Source organism: Passer montanus, unplaced genomic scaffold (genome assembly GCF_014805655.1).
Source record: "Passer montanus isolate IOZ18808 unplaced genomic scaffold, ASM1480565v1 scaffold21, whole genome shotgun sequence".
NCBI classification, from domain to species: Eukaryota; Metazoa; Chordata; class Aves; order Passeriformes; family Passeridae; genus Passer; species Passer montanus.
In genome coordinates this window covers 12,481,126-12,501,336 of record NW_024366703.1, presented here as the reverse complement: position 1 = coordinate 12,501,336, position 20,211 = coordinate 12,481,126, and the positions used below count along the sequence as shown (strand labels likewise).

General features: G+C 36.0%; 1 protein-coding gene across 2 annotated transcripts in view; it reads right to left on the bottom strand.

Moving 5' to 3' along the window:
• Positions 1-5,940: 5,940 nt before the first annotated feature.
• The window catches only part of ATRNL1 (attractin like 1), a 436,152-nt gene continuing 421,881 nt past the window's right edge, over positions 5,941-20,211 (bottom strand). For both annotated transcript variants that reach the window (XM_039709188.1, XM_039709189.1), the window contains one exon: positions 5,941-9,720. In XM_039709188.1, the coding sequence (XP_039565122.1) occupies positions 9,596-9,720 (125 nt within the window). In that variant the 3' untranslated portion in view covers positions 5,941-9,595. The remainder of the gene's footprint in view (positions 9,721-20,211) is intronic.

Here is a 20,211-nt window from a genome sequence, read left to right as displayed (position 1 = left end):
AAAATGTCAGACATAGAGGTGCAGAGGGTAACCATGTACTTTGAAACAGCAGGGAAAAAAAGGCAAAAAAAATTAATGGAAGCTGTCTCAAAAGGAATCTAGGGATTATTTGCTATGCCTTGGTCACTTGTTCTTTGTGACATAGTTCTTCTGATTGTTGTTTTTTTAAGCTATGACTCAGGCCAGTTAGTGCCATCCTTCACAGGAGAAGGAGTAACTGACTTTTTTAAGGGCACAATATACTTATTAATATGAATATCTTAACGTTTGTTTTGCTTCACTGGCTCACAAAAGAAATCCTTCAGGAAAATGTCACTCAATGGCACTGAGTGTACTCCTGGAGTGGGGCTGTTATTTACATTGCTTTGGCACTAAAGCTAATTGAGCAAGTGCTACTAACCTCAAAACTGGACAGGAAAATTAAATACCGTGCAGGGCTACCTGAGCTCGCTGGGAACAAGCTGGCTTGTCCCAGTGCCAGGCTCCTGTGCTCTCTCATGGAGCTAATTAGCTCTGCAGAGCAGCAAGCAATTAGCAGGGGTGCAGGACAGTGCTGATGCAGCTACACCCTTCTGGTACCCAGACTAACTCACCTAGAATCAGCTGGAGAGATTTGCACCATACTGCTGATGCTGTCCAGGGGTATCCTCACAGTCAAAGGGAAAACCAAAAGCAAAGGGAAACAAAACCCTGATGCAATGGAATATATTTGCATCTGACACAACAAGATGATCCCAGTAAATACAAACACCATAGTAATAAATTAAAAAATTTAGTCCCTACACCCCAGGAAATGTTTGGGCTTGCTCCCAGTTTCTATAAATTTGTGCCATTACTCTGGATTTCACGATGGCTTTTTGCTGATATGGATAGCTCAGAAGGGCAATTTTAAGACTGAGTAGAGAACTTGATCTCAGTATCACATCCTGCTGTGAGTAGTCTAGAACCTGAGGGGCAGGGGTGGCACTTACACTAAAACCACCTTACCTTTTTCAGTTCATAGCCATGAAAATTCTGTTCAGCTGGAAGCCTGAAAGTCTCAGAGATTTCACTGGGGCTCATTCTTCTCCCTGATAAGGATAGTATCCATCCATAAAGAACAACCTCCTTTTAGCTATTTGATGTAAAACTAGAAAGGAAAGTTGGAAAACTCCTGAAGCCTCTAGAAGACACCACGCTTTATGCAGAGAGACATTTTACATATTTGCAAGCAAGACCACTGACCTTAAGCCAAACTAATACTTCTGTAGATGAGATCAATATATATATTTATGTGTGTGTGTGTGTGTGAGCACAAATGTACCATTTGGAGTAAATATGAGTTAGATAAGCACTTCATTTTGTCTCTTCTGCTGTGAAAAAGACCTTCACCTGTCTATCACATCCTAAGAGCCTTCTGATTCTGAGAAATCAGAAACCTGAATATGCTGTTGTTCCTGGTTTAAATTTTACTTATTTAGAATTTAGTGATGCTGGTTTTGTTGTTGAAGTTATAATCTTAATGGGTACATCTACTGCTGCCCTTCCTGTTGGCCTTCATTTTTAGAGACTATAAAATGAACAAGCTGATATTCTCAGACAGCAAAACTATTGCTTGCACATTGCACTGTCACAGGAACACAAATAAAGAAACTTTGCAGTCCTGTGTTGTTTGCCATCAAAACAAGGTTTTGCAAAGCAGGTGAAAGCCACCCAGGCCTCGAAGCACTCCTTGTGGGTTGGTAATTCTTATTAAAAATGCAGTTTGTTGTACCAGAAGGTTGAACAAGGTAAATGGCAAGTTCTGAGTGCTTCAATTTTGAGGTAACATTAAGCTGCACAATTTATAAGGCCTCTTTTGAAAAATGGATTAGTTTATGAAATAAACTAAATGATAACATAGTGTAACATTAGCAACTTCAGTGTCTTAGTCATGAAGAGACCATACAGTTGCATGTTTTCCTTTTTATGGGACTGTGAGAGGCAAACCCTATGAAATGCCAATCTGGTTAAGTAATAAAAGAACACCTTTACAGTAATATGAATCATTGGCTTAAAATATTTTGATTTCTCAAACATTCCCCTCTAACCCTCCAAATATTGCAGAAAACAGCCCCCAGATCTATTGCACCACAGAAATTAGGCAATGACAGCACACCAGCTCTAGCCAGAGTTGCTTGGACCATGGCATAAAATAATACCTTGGACACACATTTGACTCTTAAAGCTCTGCTGACTGTAAAAACCCGGGCAGGCTAAAGGAGAGGGGTCATATTAAAACATTACTTGTTAGAATTCAAGGTCTTTTCTTGTAAAGAAGAACAAATTCTTAGAAAACTCTTGACTAAATCTTGGGAAGGCAGGTAATAGAGAGGTCTAAGAAAAGGGTGGACCCTGAGGTCATGGAACACTTTGAGAGCATATGGTACAAGAAAAGCCCCAAAAATGGGAGAAGCTGGCTGGATATTAAAACTAAATGTCTCTACAGGACACAGGCTTGTCCCAGCAGAGACAAACATAAATGCTACAAGTAAAGCTTACACACTGTGAGCAATTAGAGAAATTGAGTAGCAACTAAGGACAGGTTTGAAGCTTTGGAATATTTCTATTTGAAGTGTACAGATGAAGTGTAAGATGACTGGAGATGCTTTAGGAGAACTGCTGAAGAAACCAACAGTATACTCCCAAGAGGCAAGATCAATGATTTTGGAAAGGAATGAGGATCAGAATGTGGAAAGGACTGCATGTCTTCGGAACCTGGATCAGGTTCATGGTGAGATTGAATCAAAATAAAATGCCAAGAGACAAAGCCACTTCAGAACATTTGAGGGCATGGTGGAGAGGATGTGGCAGAGAAAGAACATGAATGCCTGAGAAGAGAGCAGAATCTTCGCCTGGAGGAAAGAACATAATTCTTTTGCCAATCTGATGAACAATGAAAATCCTTCCTTTTCAAAGAAGAAAGTTACAAAGGGGTGGGCCTGAGCTGTTTGTGAAGCTCAGCTCTGAAGGGATGATCCAAGAGGCAATTACAAGCCTTTGGGAAGAACTTGGCACTGTGTGTTGACATGGTTGCCATTAAATTATTAAAAGCAGAAGGAGGTAAACAAAGCCAAAGGCTGTACAGAATAATTCTGTTGATTTCAGATAGCTGAAAAAATTTCAGAGCAATGGAAAGTGGTTTTCAGAAATGCAATGTGGAGAGAGTGCCTGTGTATTTCTGAAAGCCTAAAAAGCTTTCTCAGAAGGGTTTACATTTTTGGGGGGCTGTTTTTATGGGGATTTTATTTGTTTGTGTTTTAATAAAGCAGGAGCATTTCAGCAACACCAATTTGGATTCTGGAAAAAGAATTCTTCCAAGTATTAAATAATCATGATGTATTTGAAGACATGACTAACACTATAGTCAGAATGAATACACACACTTCAAGATTTTAAGAAATCTTATGATGCTATATTGTGGCCTTTGAGCCACATTGGAGGCACTTCAAACCCCATAAGACATTTTTTAACAGGCATAGTCAAAATTTGCAAAGAAGATGGAGCACAAAGAAGGTGTAAAATCTCTGGCCCAATATAAATGAGGGATTAAGGCATGGAAATGCATTATCCCAGATATTCTTCAATATGGTTAAAATGTTACACTCACTGACATTTTCAGACTACAGTGGACAAAATAGTGGAGCACCTTTGGGATCCTATGGTCTGGGCAACTGAACGAAACAGAAGGTGCTGAATGAAAAATGGCTACTTGAAGAAGAAAAACCAAGAAGAAATAATCTAAAATCAGACATCTAATAAGCCCAAATAATAAAAAATACCAATAAATTGAATAGACTAGTAAAACATTTACCAAGAAAAGGAAAATGACATAAATTAGCAGAATCAAGAACAAATTCTGTGACCATCATTATATGAAAAGTCACAGAGTTTGAATATCTGCCAGCAAATAATTTGGTTTAGTTGTTGCTTTTTAAAATTTTGTCTCGAGTTGTGGTATAAAACACTAACACCTTGCACTATGAAATGAACCTTGTACTAAATAACTTAATAACTAAAATACATGCAGCACTCTTCCAGTGAATGTTACTTTTAGATCAATAAAGAGCTCTGAGTACTTTCAATACATTAATTAATTAATCTTAAATATTCCTATGTTATTTCTAAAGTTAATTTTATCATGCCTAAGTATTCAGTTAGGAAACCTTTCCTGGCCATATTTCCACCACCAATAGAAGCAGAAACAAAATTACCTGTATTCATATATTTGAAAGATTTTCATACCTGACAATTTGGCTCTTAGTGCTTTGGGAAGGGATGGGGAAGAGGAGACTTGCAGGAGGATTGACAAATTTCTTGTCTGAGAGGAAGTTTTAGGAAACAGACAATTTGTGTAGAGTGAAAACATGAAAACATCCATGCTGATTTAGCCTAAACATTGTGTTCCAAAACTATGTTTATTTTTTCTCAATTACATTTTATAACTGAAGGTCTTAAGAGACCATCAGGACTTCACATGAAAAAATAAATTTTGCTTCATGTTAATCCCTAAAAATCATAAAGTAAAAATGACTTTTTATAAATACTGACCTTAGAATAATTGTTAAAAAGACACAAACCCTCAGCAGAATGTGTCTGATATCTCTTAGGTCTTGAAGTGTATTTGAAGGGCTCCATCTTACTTTTTTCTTGCTTCTTGTCCAATGAAAGGTCTTTTAGAAAAAGGCATTTACTAAAATTGGAAAATAGCATAGCTAAGCATTGTTTTGATAATATCATAAAAAGACAAACAGCTGTCATTAAGTGCGTAGCAATTCTGTCAGAATTAATATTCTTTCTGTATTATTGACTCTGATCTTAGCATGTAAGAACTACTACAGGAAAATAAAGCAGAAAACGAAGGATACAAAAGGACAGGAGTTGCCTCACCTTCTGCACTCAGTCTTGGACATGCTGAAAATACTGATACACAATTGATAATAATAGATAACATTTTCTATACAGTGTTTCAACACACTTCTATATCCTCCCTCAGAAGGACAAACACACTTAAGATTTTATTTCTGTAGAAAGGGCTGTTATTATGTACATAAACAATCACTAAGTTAACCTTTATATATTTCAATATAATATGTGTGAGAATATGTGAGGAAACAGAGAATGCTCTGATTTAGATCAGCTGTGAAACCAACCACATAATCCATTTTATATATATATATAATATAATATATATATAGGCACATACACATATGCTTTAAAAATAATTGTTTGGCTTGCCCATCAGTTCTACTCTTGCTTTCTCATTTTAGAAAAAGGCAGTTTTTAACATAGCAGTAAGGTGACAGAAATGTTTTTTCAAGGAAAAAAAAAAAGTTTCAGCATACATGACCAAGCCTGGGGTGATATTAGTCCCTTTTCAGCTCACAATAAATTTCAGAGAGCCACTAGAATTCCAGCTATATGTACAAGATGATGATTTTCCAAATCAGAAATACCTGCAGCCATGGAAATGGCCACATGTGGCCATCCATATAGGCAGACATATAGAAATATAAACAATCCTTATGAAAGTAAAATTGCATTAAATAAGGAAAAGCTGAAACACCAATGTATGGCCCTGAGCTATCCAAGCCCAGATTGTGCAAGGACTTTTTTTGCCATCTTTTTTCTCTGTTGTTAGTATTTAATGAGGAAGTACAACTGAAGAGAGCATGGGAAGTTCTGGCCACCTGCAGACATCTCTGGGCTTGTTGTTATTTGTTGTAAGCCCCTAAAATAGCCTTGGATATTCCATACTTTATTCTAGATCGGAAATAAGTATCAGCAAACTACAGTTTTTCAGGTAATTCTGCACCTCAGAGAGCGGAAAAAATACAGTTAATTTATTTAATTTTCCCCAGTAATGCTGAACATTCTGAACAGGACAACTTTGCTTATAAAAAAACAGAATTGTAAATCACCTTTAACAGAGAATTTTTCTTTATTGTCAAGAAACCTTTCAGATGATTTTTAAAAAATTGGTAATGAAATTAGATACATGATGATTTTATAATTTATATGAATACCAGGAAAGTTATTATGCATGAAGATTGAACATCTGTTAAAGTGATCCCAAACTAAAATTCTTACCATCAGGATTCCAGCCTCTACATTAAATTATTTAGAAAATAATTATTGCTGCAGATTTTACACATAACAAATTCCACGCCCCAATCTGAAATTGTCAAAATGTTTTTAATTTGGGAAGATGAAAGAAAACTCTATGTATAAAAAGAGCAGTCAGCTACAAAAATTCTCAAATCAGATGAATTCGAATGTTCCTTAATGGTATATTCATGCCTCAACATGTCAAAAATTTGACCTTTTTTATTAAATAATTTTAATAGTGGCAGCATACTGATAACCTTTCTAAATTTTTTTTTGTACAGGTGAACAAACATTTCATTACATTTCATAGGAATGTAATGAATGGAAGCAAATATTCTGAAGTGTGCAAATTCGACTGAAGTATTTTCAGGATTTTATATAAATATAGAAATACAAAGAAGAACTGAAGTATTAAACCCATGTTACCATGGACAAGCTATCTCCTGGAACAGTAATTTTGGCTGCTGGATTTCCCTCAGCAGAATCCACAGACTGAGGAGGGGGAGGTTGAATCCTGACAATCAGAACTTCACTGGGTCTTACTTACCAAAACAGCATTTATTTATCTTTTATCCAATATAAATCACATTAAGAGTAAAACAGGCCATTCAACATTTTCTGACTCTAAGAAAGGATTCCAAAGCTAAATTGGACAACAGGGTTTAAAAAAAATATGGCCTTTTCTTGATACAATCATAATGGGACCGTTCATAAAACATCTCATCTGATGTACAGTGGTCATTACCAAAAAGTTTGCACTTGTCAACAACTAGCAAAACGTAGTTATCAGACATTTATGCTATTTATACCTTCCAAAAAGAAAGCTTTGGTATGTGTTTGCAGACTTCTTGGTTTTAAGTGTGGCCATTATATAAGTATTTTTTATTTACTTCATTATTATATGAATTTACTAACTTGCATGCAATCAGGGGTCCTGGGAGTAGAAAGACACTTCAGAAAAAATATTCTCAGAGTGAAGGGAAATGCTGAATGATCCCATGACAAACATGCTTTTCTTGTACAGTAAAACAACATTTTTACCTGAAAACAGAGGAAAATGGCTGATCGCTATTTGCCTATCTTCAGTGTCGCAACAAAATATTTTAATCCCTTTAAAACTCACACCTGATTTTCAAGTATTTTTCAAACTCTGGTTGAAATACAGAAGAATACAATCCTGTATGAGTGAGCACAGCCAGAGCTCTCCTACAGGACTGGATGATCTTTCTGTGGATGGGGTTTCCAGTACATTCACAAAACACACTGTATATTTCTCATGTGAAATGCTTAGATTGAGGATAACACAGAGTTTGGAATATATTCCAGACAAGTGGCTCTTTCTTTTTCCCAGGTGTATGCATCATGTAAACCAGTCCCATCAGTTTATATTCACTTGAACAGATTAACTTTAAAACTGGCAGAAAGGGCTGTTTTCAAAGGACAATTTTTTCACTAGGCTAAGTAGCACTGGTTCAAAGTTCCCAACAGAACCTTTAAAAATGAATTTTTAAAGTTTTGGGTTATATGAGGTCAGAATAGGCAATAAAAGTCACAAGATGGTATTATTTTAAGATAATAATCTTATTTTAAGATATGAAAATACTGAAACAATCATGCCAGTATAAGAAATAATTATACCATAATTCATAAGTGCATAATTTATCAAAACAATAGAGCAGTCATGGTTAGATGCAACCTAACACTCCTGTATAAGATATAACTACATACTGTACAATTGTTCCTTTTTAATAATTATTTTTACATTTAGTCCTCATCCAAATTAAGCTGAGTACTTCTATGTATGAATGGCTTTAGGAAATAAACACAACTCACAACAGGGCTTTATTACTGCTACTGCACCACCATGGCATGCAAGTAACTATGTAGTCAACTATAAACAGTAAAATGTCATCATCTTTCTGAAATAAAAAGAACATAAAAAATACAGATAAAGTAGTAAACATCAATTATCTTTTTATATCTTTCATATTTACCAAAAGTCTATCATTACATGAGACATTTATACCTCTGTATCACTCTCCTGTACTAGGATGGTGGCAAATTTGGAGTTGAGAAACTATACTTTCAACAAGCTTGTACAAAACTACTGGTTTCATATTACACTCTGTCAGTGTGCAATGCATGAATGAGAATATGATACATCTGCTGCCTGCCCCTTAGCATTCCCTTACTCTTTTCTATGTTCATGAATTTTGAGCAAATAAAAAGACCAAGGGCCATTAAAGCTGGTTGCCAGGTTATCCTGTGGCTACTGAGCCCCCCAAGGAGTAAAGTCCTTCACAAAGGAAATTCTTTCATTTGCTTTTTGTTGTTGAGCACTGATTGTGTGAGGTTGTGGGATTTGACAGCTGATGGTAGAAGCAAGATAGATTTTTAAACATTTATTTATTTATATAGAGTAATTCCTTAACAGGTGCTAAAGTGACAATGAGATGAAATTCTGCAGTTGTGGGGAAAGAAAATATCCATACTTTATTATAAAAACAAGAGCCAATGTGCTGACTGGGATTAATCTCTTCTGCTTACAGGTCAGGACAATATATAGATACTAGCAAATTTCAGTATTGAAAAGGGAGCAGGTTGAATAACAGCATGTTCAACTTTCCTTAGATTTGCAGTCTTGGAGACTCTCTTGGGAAAAAATATTGTAAAGCAGCTTTTCCATGCTCAATTAATTTTGCTGATCATTTACTTGGCATGGAGGACCCTCTTTGTAAAATATCCCTAATTCAGGACAAACTCTGAGGTACAGAAAAGAAAGCCCACCCATCACTCTTCTGCAGTCCAAATTATGTTTATGAGGTTTTCTTCCGATGTGGAAAAAAAAAAATAATTAAATGCTCAAGTCATACTATTTAATAGAATTATCTTTCAAATATTACATGTGGTGTTCTTGGGATACACCTTTGCTAAATTCAAAAGCTGCCTAAGTCTTGTGGACAATGATAAAAAACACCTAAATCCAAATAATTCTCTTCAGTTCCTGCTTGCTGGAAAGAAATCTTAATGCCAATTACAAGGAAAGAACTGTACAATTCCCATTGTTACATTAAGCTATAAAAAAATTTCCTTTAGATTCTTGGAATTTGCTCAGTTTTTAATTATACAATTTGTTTCTTTGTTACAAAAAAATTGTGAATTTTCTCCTAGTCCTGTCCAAGGATTTTCCCTGCTCTGATATGTTCAGGATTAAGAATACTCGGTATTTGATTTTGTATTTTGTTGATACCAGGATCCACTCTTTTTTAAAGCTCACCAAGCATACTCATACCTAGCACAGTTAGTTCAGCTTTGGGGGATAGCAGGCTGTGTGACTATTACAGAGCACAGTACCTCATGTGTTCACCCATAGATTTGCCTCCATAAAAACTGAGGCTGTAGTATAGCTTTCAATGGAAGCCATTTAAAAAGAAAACATTACAGAATATACAATTGTAGTTTTTGACTCTCAGACACAAGTTCCTTGACGTGTTGAAAGGTGATGTTTTCGATTTCGGACTCCTGAACTCTTATCTTTACAGTCCGCAGGCTTCTGTTGTGAAATGTCTATCAGAGCACTTGCAATTGCAAGACCTGTAAGATAAATAAAAGAAAAACAAAATTTAATGCTCAGCTTTCCTGAGAAGAATTCCAGAGCAGCGTGATGGTTTCTTTCAAGGGAAGTTTATGTACTTTCCCAGAAGTGATCAGTTTCATTTCAAAGTCAGATAACAAGTTCTCACTTTCTTAAACGCTACTTGGTAACAGGAAGGAAAAAATGCAGTCAAGACACCAGACTGGAAATAAGGAGAACTGAGCTCCATTTGTGTCTCTTACTGATTTGCTGTGTGATCTTAGCATGCCTTCTCTTTATGACCATTCTCCTGGTTAAGTGGACCAGAAGCTTTCAGACATGAATTTTCTCATATTAAATGTATGAGCATGCATTTAGAAATTGATAAAATCATCAAATCAGAAAATAAGGGAGAAACAGAAACTGCATCTAGGATAACATTGTACCCCTGAATATTTGCCTTTGCAAATGTATATATATATGTGCCTCTTTAATTGGGGAATATCAGAATATCCAGAGGTTAAGATTTAACACAAAAATATCTTTATAGAAAGCACAGATCTGTAAAGAAGTAGTGAAGCACGATGGCCTGAATAAATTCTAAGTCTTCAACTCACCAAAACTCTTCTGGTTTAGATTCTGGTTAATTTGTTGATATTTCATGACATGTTGTAATCTTAACAGGGTATAGCCAAGGACATAGACCAACATGCTTAGGGATCATAGAAACACAGAATATTCTGAGTTGGAAAGGACCCACAAGGACCATCAAGTCCTGCTTCTGGCCCTGAACAGGACAGTAGCAAGAACCCCACCATGTGCATTGTTCATGTCCTTCTTGAACTCTGTCAGTGCTGTGACCACTGCCCTGGGGAACCTGTTCCAGTGCCAACCATCCTCTAGATGAAGTGTTTTTTTTCTAATATCCAGCCCAAATTTCTCCTGACACAACTGCAGGCTGTTCCCTCGGATCCTGTCACTGATCACTACAGTGAAGAGATCAGTGTCTGACCTTGCTCTTCCCCTCATGAGGAAGCTGGAGCTGCACTGAGGTCTCCCCTCAGTCTCCTCCAGGCTGAACAGACCAAGTGACCTCAGCCACTCCTCATTCAGCTTCCCTTCCACACCTAAGAAGCTAATGTTTTAAGAATTTACTCTTCCATTTCCTTGCTACTGCATCATTTCTAGAAATTAACGACTTCTAAAATGCTGAGATTAACAATACACTTAATACAGGCTAGTTCTAGGCTTTTAAATTCACACAGGTGATATTGCAATCAAATGGATTAGGAGTATTCACATAATTTATACTTTTTACTGCAAACAAACCACAAAAACCACATCTACAGATACCCAAAATGTTGGCTGCATGGTTTTCCATGCAGCCCAAAACTTTTCATTCTCCAACCCCTCTCCAAGGAAACCTCTGAAAACACTTTCACCATGTTTAACAGGCAGTCTCTATTTCTTATCTCAAGCCAATATCAAACTCAATTTATCTATTACACAGATTCCAATTTTGCAATACTTTTCATGCAATCCCTCATTATAGCTCTTAGCTACTAAGAAACTGTCCAAAAATTGTTTTTCACTAACAAGTGTTGCTACAGACTTCTTTCATAATATAAGATACATCATATATAGATTGAATTCAGGTTTTCAGTATCCTGAAAAATCTATGCTATTACACACTGGTAACAGTACCTTTCTTAAGTTTCAAAAAAATTGCAAGAAGTAATTAATATGCATACAGATTTTAAAAATGCAGGATACTGTAAAATGCTAAGTACAATTATCATTGATACATTTCAGGATATGTAAGAGCCAAGATTAATCAAGTTGTTTTTTCTCACATACACAAATACTTCATGGCATGAGCCAGTGATGCTTAAAATTGGACTTTGACAAATTAAATTGTTGAAATCTTTGAGGCACCTTTAAAGTTTAAGCAATAAACTTAGGTATTAGCAAATTCAGGGTTAAAACCTAAATAACATTTTGATGATTGCTTACATCTCATCCTATCTTCAACAGCTAGGATTAGGGACTATGCTAAACAGAAGGAATATTATTAGTAAAGAGATTTTTTAATTGAATAAGCTATTTTAAAATATATTTGGATGTATTAAACTAACCTCACTTAGTACAACAACTAACAAAAAGGAATCCTTAGGTCTAACACTGCATACTGGGATGTACTGGCATGTTGATAGAATTCCATTAAAATCAGGTCACTACAGAAGATCATTTTTCAAAACATCACACAAATCATCTGATGAAATTCATTTATTATGTTCTCTACGCCCAGCATAGTTCCTTGTTATCAAAGCAATACAATTAACTAGGGGAACAATTCATTATTTCAGACTGGCAGTCTAAAGGAATTTCATTTACCAAGTCAAGCTTGTGCACAGACACTTTGAGCAAGGAGAATTTACATCAAAATAAACCAGAAGAAATGCTGTGGCTTAAATATTCATTAAAAAAACCCTACCAAAACCAAAACATTCCCTTGATGTTACAGGTTTTTTATCTAAATAATAAATGTGAATACATTTACAGTCATTGAAGTTGGAACTGTAAATTGTACAGCGCTCTAGATGTGTTACCTCAACTCCTAAGTTATTACATTTACCCGCTGTCTCTGAATGCTGCTGTTTAAGTATCCTACCTAACATCCAAACTGGTATTTTCCAAATCAGTACATGGTCTCTGGTTACTTCTGACTCTTGAGCAGCATGGCAGAAAGGAACAGTGGAATCAGTAAGGATCCCACATGGAGACTCAACAGGTCACCTCTAATTTCTCTAAATTCAATCTTAGTTGCAGAACCAGCCCTATTTTTAAATTTAGTTTGTTTTTCTACAAAATGTTATAGAAATAACCTGACCTAGTTTTATGCAGCTCAAACAACCTCTAGCTTGTTTTAAGGATATGCATGTACAAGTCATTAAGAAGTAAGCCCAGTCAAATTGCAAGTGGAAAGTATATTTTTGTAAGAGATAATTGCATCCACAATGAGGAAAACACCAGAGGAAGCAATATGAACTTGGTTATCTTTAGCAGAACTATTGTCTTTCCTAATGGAAGTTAAATGGTAACAGTTTATTCTCAGGAAGTCTCTAATCATAAAATTACTGGGGTGTGACTTTTTTCCTTTTTTTTTTTTTACAATAGTGTAAAACTATTAATAAGTAGAGGGATAAAATACAGCAAATCAAATGAGATTACCTTGAAAAGCACATTCACGGTTTATATACAAACAGCCCTGCAATCCTGCACTCAAACAAGAGCATCTGAAAAAGTCATTCATTCTGAGATGCTTTCCTCCCAGTCTCTGTAAAAACAAGCAGTACTATATATTTTAATTTTGCAGCAAAACAGCTTCATTAGGCGTGAAAGGTTAATTGCAGGTTTAAGTGCAGTTCGGGGAACAGTGCACGGGTCTGTGGTGAATAGCACAGTCTGCTACAGGAAGGCTGAGTGCTATAAACTGTTTGCCCTGCTGAAATGTTTTACTACCTCATTTACTAACTGTCTTCTTTTACTGCTTGTATTTGTAGTTCTTCTAAACCTTTAATAGCTACAGTTTTATTTCACTGTAATCAGATTTAAATGGAAATACCCATGCTGGGATGTTTAAACATTTTTCCTCTGATTGTATACAACTACATTTGAACTGATGTAAGGCTACACTATCTCTAAAAGTAGAAAAAAACCCCCTACATTGAAAAAATTAGTCTTACATAATGGTGTGCATATTTAAAACATTTTTTCCCTCCTCTATTGTTCATTTTAATGAGAAATGCATGGAATTCTTACTATCTCTTTTGTTAAAAGTAAGGGAACAAAGAATGACCTCAGATTAGGCAGGTAACTGGAAATGTTTCCTTTCAATTTGAATATGCATTATTCAGACATAACATTTGGATAGATGTCTTCATTTGATTAAATTTCTACACATCATTGTTATGCAGAATCAGAACATTCAGAAACCTGAAGACAATAAAACAACGACGAGTCAGGTAGATCAATTAGATTTGTTTGACATTTCAACCAAAATTATAGTCATTGTTTAAGGTGACTTTAAGCAACGAAAATAAAATGCCAGCTGCCATACAGAGAGACTTAAACAGAAAAGACTGGGTAAATACTATATTATTAAAGTCACAGCTGCACCCTTCAGTGCCCACAAGTCTTTGTGTCCCTTCCATCTGTTAATTCTTTAAAAAGTGGCATTACTCTACATGCTCACCCCATAATGGACAGACTCCTTTCATCATAAAGGATCTCTTACTCAAAATATTGCCATTGTGGAAGACTTATTGCCCATGGAAGTCTGTAGAAATGGATATGAGCTGTTTGAAGATGCGCTAAATGATGAGAATCACAGACTGTGGTGCTTCATGAAAGTCAGCATAGCACACAGTGAAGCCAATGGAGGCAATTTCATGTTCATCAATAAAGCTATCAGTTATAATGTAGGGAATTTTAATGAATTTTGCCATTTATCAATATTTCAATTCTATAAAAATACTGTTTGAAAAATACACTATGTATATAATATGTGAATTAATGGTATATGCATATATATACCAAAATTATGCATTTATATAACATAAATATGCAATTATGTAACAATTTTTATATATATACATACAAATTATATACAATCCCCCCAGTTAATAATGAAGTTTTGTACTACCTACTTCTTAATTTGAAGAAAAAGATCACATTGACCATCATGTTTATGGATGCACATATTTATTCTTCATGGAAAAAATATGTTCATCATAATGTCTGTAATAGTGGGGGAACATAGCATTTTAGAAGGAGCATAACACTCTAGAAGATTGTTACTAGGCAGTGTTTCTGAGTACCCATGGAAGAAATTCTCTCACTTTCTGTGAGATACTGTGCTAGAAATAGTCATATTCAATTTAGTTGTTTAGCAATAGTTTCACAATTTTCTGGTTGTTCCTGTGTTCTCAACCAAACTGCCTCCAAGCAGACCAACTCAGGCTTCATTTTCATGACTGAAAAGGGCAGCCTGTTCTTGGTGCTGCATACTCCTCTGCTATGGATCAAGTGATGCTGGGAGATATCCAGAATGCACATAGAACAGAACCAGAACAAAATTTGGTATTTAAAAACATGGTGCACAAAGGCCCCTCCTAAGCAGGTACAAACCTGATACTTGAGTACTTTCCAGGAGAAAAACTAAGAGTCATCTGAAGTTCAAGACTGTATATGGCTAGAAGAACACAACAGATCTAAGTTCATTTCAAAGTCAGAAAATAGACAAATCCTTCATGTGTATCCGAGTTTCCTGATCTGGCAGGTGTGCCTAGACAGTATCCAGAGATCGCAGACTTAGTCACAGAGAAAAATAATCATAAGCATCTGCCAAGAACAATAAGTATCTTCATACCCTGTCATACTGAATGTTTTTTTTTATTTGAATTAGATTATTTTTAAAAGAACAAGCTGACAGCACCTCAAATTCACAGTCTTTTTATGGGCTTCTCTTCCTGTTTGGTGCATGAATGTGTATTTTACGTTGACACCGCTCTTACTTTCGGAAAGATATATTAAACAAACTAAACTAACTAGGAAATTACTTTGGGCAAGTAACCCCATCATTTTTTTTTTCAGTGATAATTTTTGCAAGATGGGAAGACAGCCAAGAGGCCAGGAGGTATGTTTTCCTTTTCTTTTGCATATGACTTAATTAAATAAGTAAAATATGAGACAGAGCTTAAACCATAACAATAATAAACTAAATAATGATAGTGTGGAATTAAATAGCCACACACTAGTAGAGAGAAGATGTCATGCTCCTTTTTATTACACCTTTGCTATTTAGTAATAAGGGCTATCTATAAGGGACTAAGAAATTCTTATTCCCAGAACAGACTTATAAATTACCTGCTGTCAGTTTGTGGGAAATGCAGACTATACAATAAAGGCTCTTAGAAGAAATGTTCATCCTTTCCCAAATTTTCTCACTGTGAAAAGGAAATGGCCCTACATATTTGTGTGAAATATTTGTACTCCACAGGGGCAGTAGGGATTTTTTTTTCTGTTTTTTTCTTTTTTTTTTATGCAGTCAGGCAATTCTCCTTCCCTTTCAGAGTGAGATATCCATAGTTTGGTCTGAAATCCAGGTCTGTACAACATCTGGTACCTTTCAACTATCCAGCCTGCCTGTGACTGAGAGCCAGCATGGGTTGTTTGGTCTCTCTGGATACGGACAAAGGGAAGGTGACAATGCACTCTGGGATGTTTCAAGCAGTGTCCTGGTGAAGTGGACCCAGTGGGGAGCTGGAGACTACAGAAATGGAATGGGGCAGCCTAAAATTGACTCACTGGAGCTTCTTTCTCCCACCCTCTTTTCTCAACTCAAGCCCTCCTGGAACACAAGAACCATAGAACCATTAAATTGTTTAGGTTGGACAAGACCCTCCTGATCATGGGTGTCCAACCATTAACACTGCAAAGCCCACCAATAAAACACATCCCTGAGTGCCACTTTCACCTGTCTTTTAAACACCTCCAGCAATGGTGCTTTCATCACTCCCCTGGGCAGGCTGTTCCAACCCTTTTGGTGAAGAAGTATTTCCTAATAGCCAATCTAAACCTCCCCTGGTGCAGCCCGAGGTCAAATCTTCTTGTCACATTGTTTTTAACAGAATGATAATAAAAACACTGAAAAGGGAATACTCTACTTAGAATATGTGCAAATCTCATGCAGATTAATTCCTTGCTGCTCTGCCACTGTATGTTACATCATGCATTAAAATGCAAGTAATTACACATCTTTCTACAATGGACAGTAATATTTGAAACATTTGGATTACATTTTCAGTTTGATTACATCTCACTTCCATTGAATCATTTATCCATATGCTATGAAGAACATCTCTATTCTTGTGATGTTGTGCAGCCGTTTAATTTGTTTTCAAGAAAATCACTATAAACTAATTTGCTACTCTGCAAGAATTTGGTGAGAGGCATTAATCATGCCAGAATCTAATTTGGTCTTGTAAACCTATTTCTGCAGAAGAGAAAAAAGTCTACTCAGAGTACTGAAGAAGCTCTATTTTCACTTACTTTTAGCAATACCTGGTTTAATACAAACAAAATCATAATTGTTTTTTTTAGAAGGCAGTATCACAGTTATGGCCCAGGTGGGCTTAGTTTATGAACCCTTCTGTAGTAATTAGACATGTCTGGATTGAAAAAGTCTCCTCCAGCCTGGCACACTCGAGGTTGCCTGTACAGCATCATTTTACTCTTTATCTCTATCTTCAGCATACTCTTTTTACTTGGACCATGGATGCAAATCAGAGCAAAATGAAGATATGAAAGCTGTAAAAAATTGTGAGCTTGAGTTACAACATTTTAAAAGCTCTTTACCTAAATCCATTCATGCAATTGGATGCTTTAACCACTGTGATGAAAGTTAAAGCCTTACTATACATCATGAGAGGAATGAATACCTGTGGGACAGAGATTTATCATCCATATAAACAGAGTGTGATTGGCCATTATTGCAAGGCTGAATTATATTTCATGCAATTCAGTAATCAGAATATCTGTGTGTGTGTGAATATCCGTGTGTGAGTATCTGGGAAACAGAGCAGCTTGGAACACAACTGAGCAATCAGGAGAACACTCAGAAGGAGAAAAGGCAGCAGTAGTCACTGGGGTTTGCTTCCCTCCAGAGGGGCCTCTGGCAGGGGGTGATTTAAAGCAGATCTCTTTCTGTCTGTAGAGGAAATCTGGGGTGATAAACCTCACCAGGTGAAATTCAGTTTTTATGAATACCTCCCTAATGTTCCATCTGGGTGATAACATACACTGTCAGATTTGCAGCTTTACTACTCTCCTCCTCAAGACAAAACACACCACCTTAAAGACAATAGGTTTAAAGGCCCAAAAGGGGCCAATTCTGCCCACGCTGGAGATAAAACAATACTACTTACATTACCATTTACTTTTAAGGAAGAAGATTAGAACAATAATCCTCTAAGGTTCTTCTTCTCTCTCTTGCACCCTTTATGTTGCAGGTGCCAAGCTTTTTTTCCCATGTCAAAAATTTTATTTAAACCAGAAAGTACTGAATATGTTCATGCAAAGAAATTATTGTAGTTTCCCCAGAAATTCAATGGGATTACAGCTTAATCAGCAGTAGGCAATGATACCTGCAGTGCTTTTCCATAGAGAATTCTCATTTTAAAGTTTTGCTTTCGAAGGTTTATGAAGTACTGGGCTTGTTTTCTATTTCCAACATTCTGGTGCAATGTATCACTCTAACCACTGTTCTGATAGAAATTTGTTTCTGTCCAAATAGCAATGCCAGTTTTTCAGTATTCTGCTGATGTCCAATTAGACATTTAGAACATCCCCGGCTACATAGCCAGGAGTCACTCTGACAAAACAAATGATCTTGGGCAGGAAACACAGAATTAAGTCAATGGGACAGAAAGTGTGCTGAGAATTTTGAACCATATTTTGAATATCATTAAAGCAACAACTTCAGGGTCCTCAGGATCTCTAACAAGGTTATTTGTAGTTTCAGTAATATTAATGTTTGAGAACAATGAAAAAGAAAAGAAAATAAAAAAAGAAAGATAAAGTCACAAATGCCCTGCTGTCAGTATTAGGGTGGCTCCATTAGCAAATCTAGCATCAGCATGCATAGAAAATTGATTTTTGGTAAAAGGCTGGAAAGCTCATACCATAAAATAAACATTTTAACCCCCAAACATTTTGTACAAATATCCTATCACAATTATGGTCTGCACTGAAAGAGAATAATTCTGGATGGGATTCCAGTATAGACAAGTAAGCTACACAGCTACTCATTTATTCTTTACTGAATCTTCTATTTTACATTGAAAACACAATGTTCTGACTATAACAGGCAAAATTACACACTTAGACCTGTCAAATTGTATGGAAATAGGTTTCCATTTTATACACTTCATTACATACACTTACTTGGTCCTGAGCAGTCAATATAGATAAATATCAGTAAAATGATAGTAGAAGAGCGCTGTTCCTGCTTGTGTGACACATTCAGATATAGCAAATGCCTGAAACTGAGAGATAGTAATACAATGGCTGCATATCACTGTAAATTATTATATTATATGTCCTAGCATGTGTCCTAGTTTGGAGAGGAAGCACTGGAAAACTGATAGTCCACAGTCACAGCTTGCCACCTACCTCTATGTGTATTCCAATCCAAAACGTAGCACTCATTGTCTCATTCACCCATTAAATCAACAAAATTTTTGAAAAAAATGAACCCACAACACCAACCCCCCAAAAATTCTTGTAAAAAAAGATTACCAAACTATAACTTCTGCCATTTAAAACATTTCTCTAAATGCCTGTGAAAAAAAATGAGAAAGGTTCTGCTGGGACACCAATTTGAGATTCCACATTTCTCCTGTTTAGGATTGACATCCTTCAGAAATACAGGAGCAATGAAATATTCCTCTTGGGATCTCATTTGGCATAAATCTCAGCCTGATTTGCACACCTCCTTTTAATACAACAAAATAAGATCTCTGACTCATGGTCTATTGAACAGGACTTGCTACTAAAAAAGGCAGAAACCAAGTGAAAGATACAGTCAAGAAAATCTCACAAAGTCCATTTCTTATCAATGTAATTTCCCTGAATATGCCCTCAATGAAAATACACTTTCTGACACTAAAGAGTTACTGCAGCAGCCCATTCTCATCAATATTCACATGAGCAAAAAATGGCTGAAATGAAACCATGGACAAGCAGATGTGGTAAGAGATACATAGAGCTTGGAGTTTTCCAATGTCAGGATGGTTCTTTTAGACAACAGGCAAAATTCAGAGCAATTCTGTGCATTGTTCCCAAAATTTTCATCAAAAATAGCTGTGCTGTACAGAGCATCATGCTGTCTTTGTGTTGCCAGGATGTGATTAGGAGCTAGTTTTCATTTAAGCATTTTCAAAAAAGCTTTTACTATGTGATGAAGGAGAAACGAACCTTCAGCAGGACATTAGAACTCCCTCGCTGCAATTGTGCTGAATCTCCCATCTGTTTTTTTAAAAGCAGAAATTGCATTGAGGCCTCTATTTGCTATTTAACTGCTGACCTTTTTCCCACTCTGTTTTTTTCCCATATGTTTTTTGATCACATGTGAAAAACTTAGCTTTGGTTCTCTTATTTCCTGATTTTCTATATTTCAATTAGACTTTAATGGCTATATATACAGTGATAATGATCCAAGAGTGTTTTGAACGGAATCTGTTTTGTATTTCCCAGCTTCTGAGAGCTGACACAATTTGAGAAACTTTTTTCTGAAGCCCCTGAAGTGCCTTCTACAACATAATAACATAATAAACCATGGATCTGCTCTCCCTTTGCTGTGCAAGACACCATTCTTTTTCCTACAGTCTGCTGCAGTATGATTTGCCACTATAAATAATTATCCTAAGTTATAAAGAGGTAATGTAAAA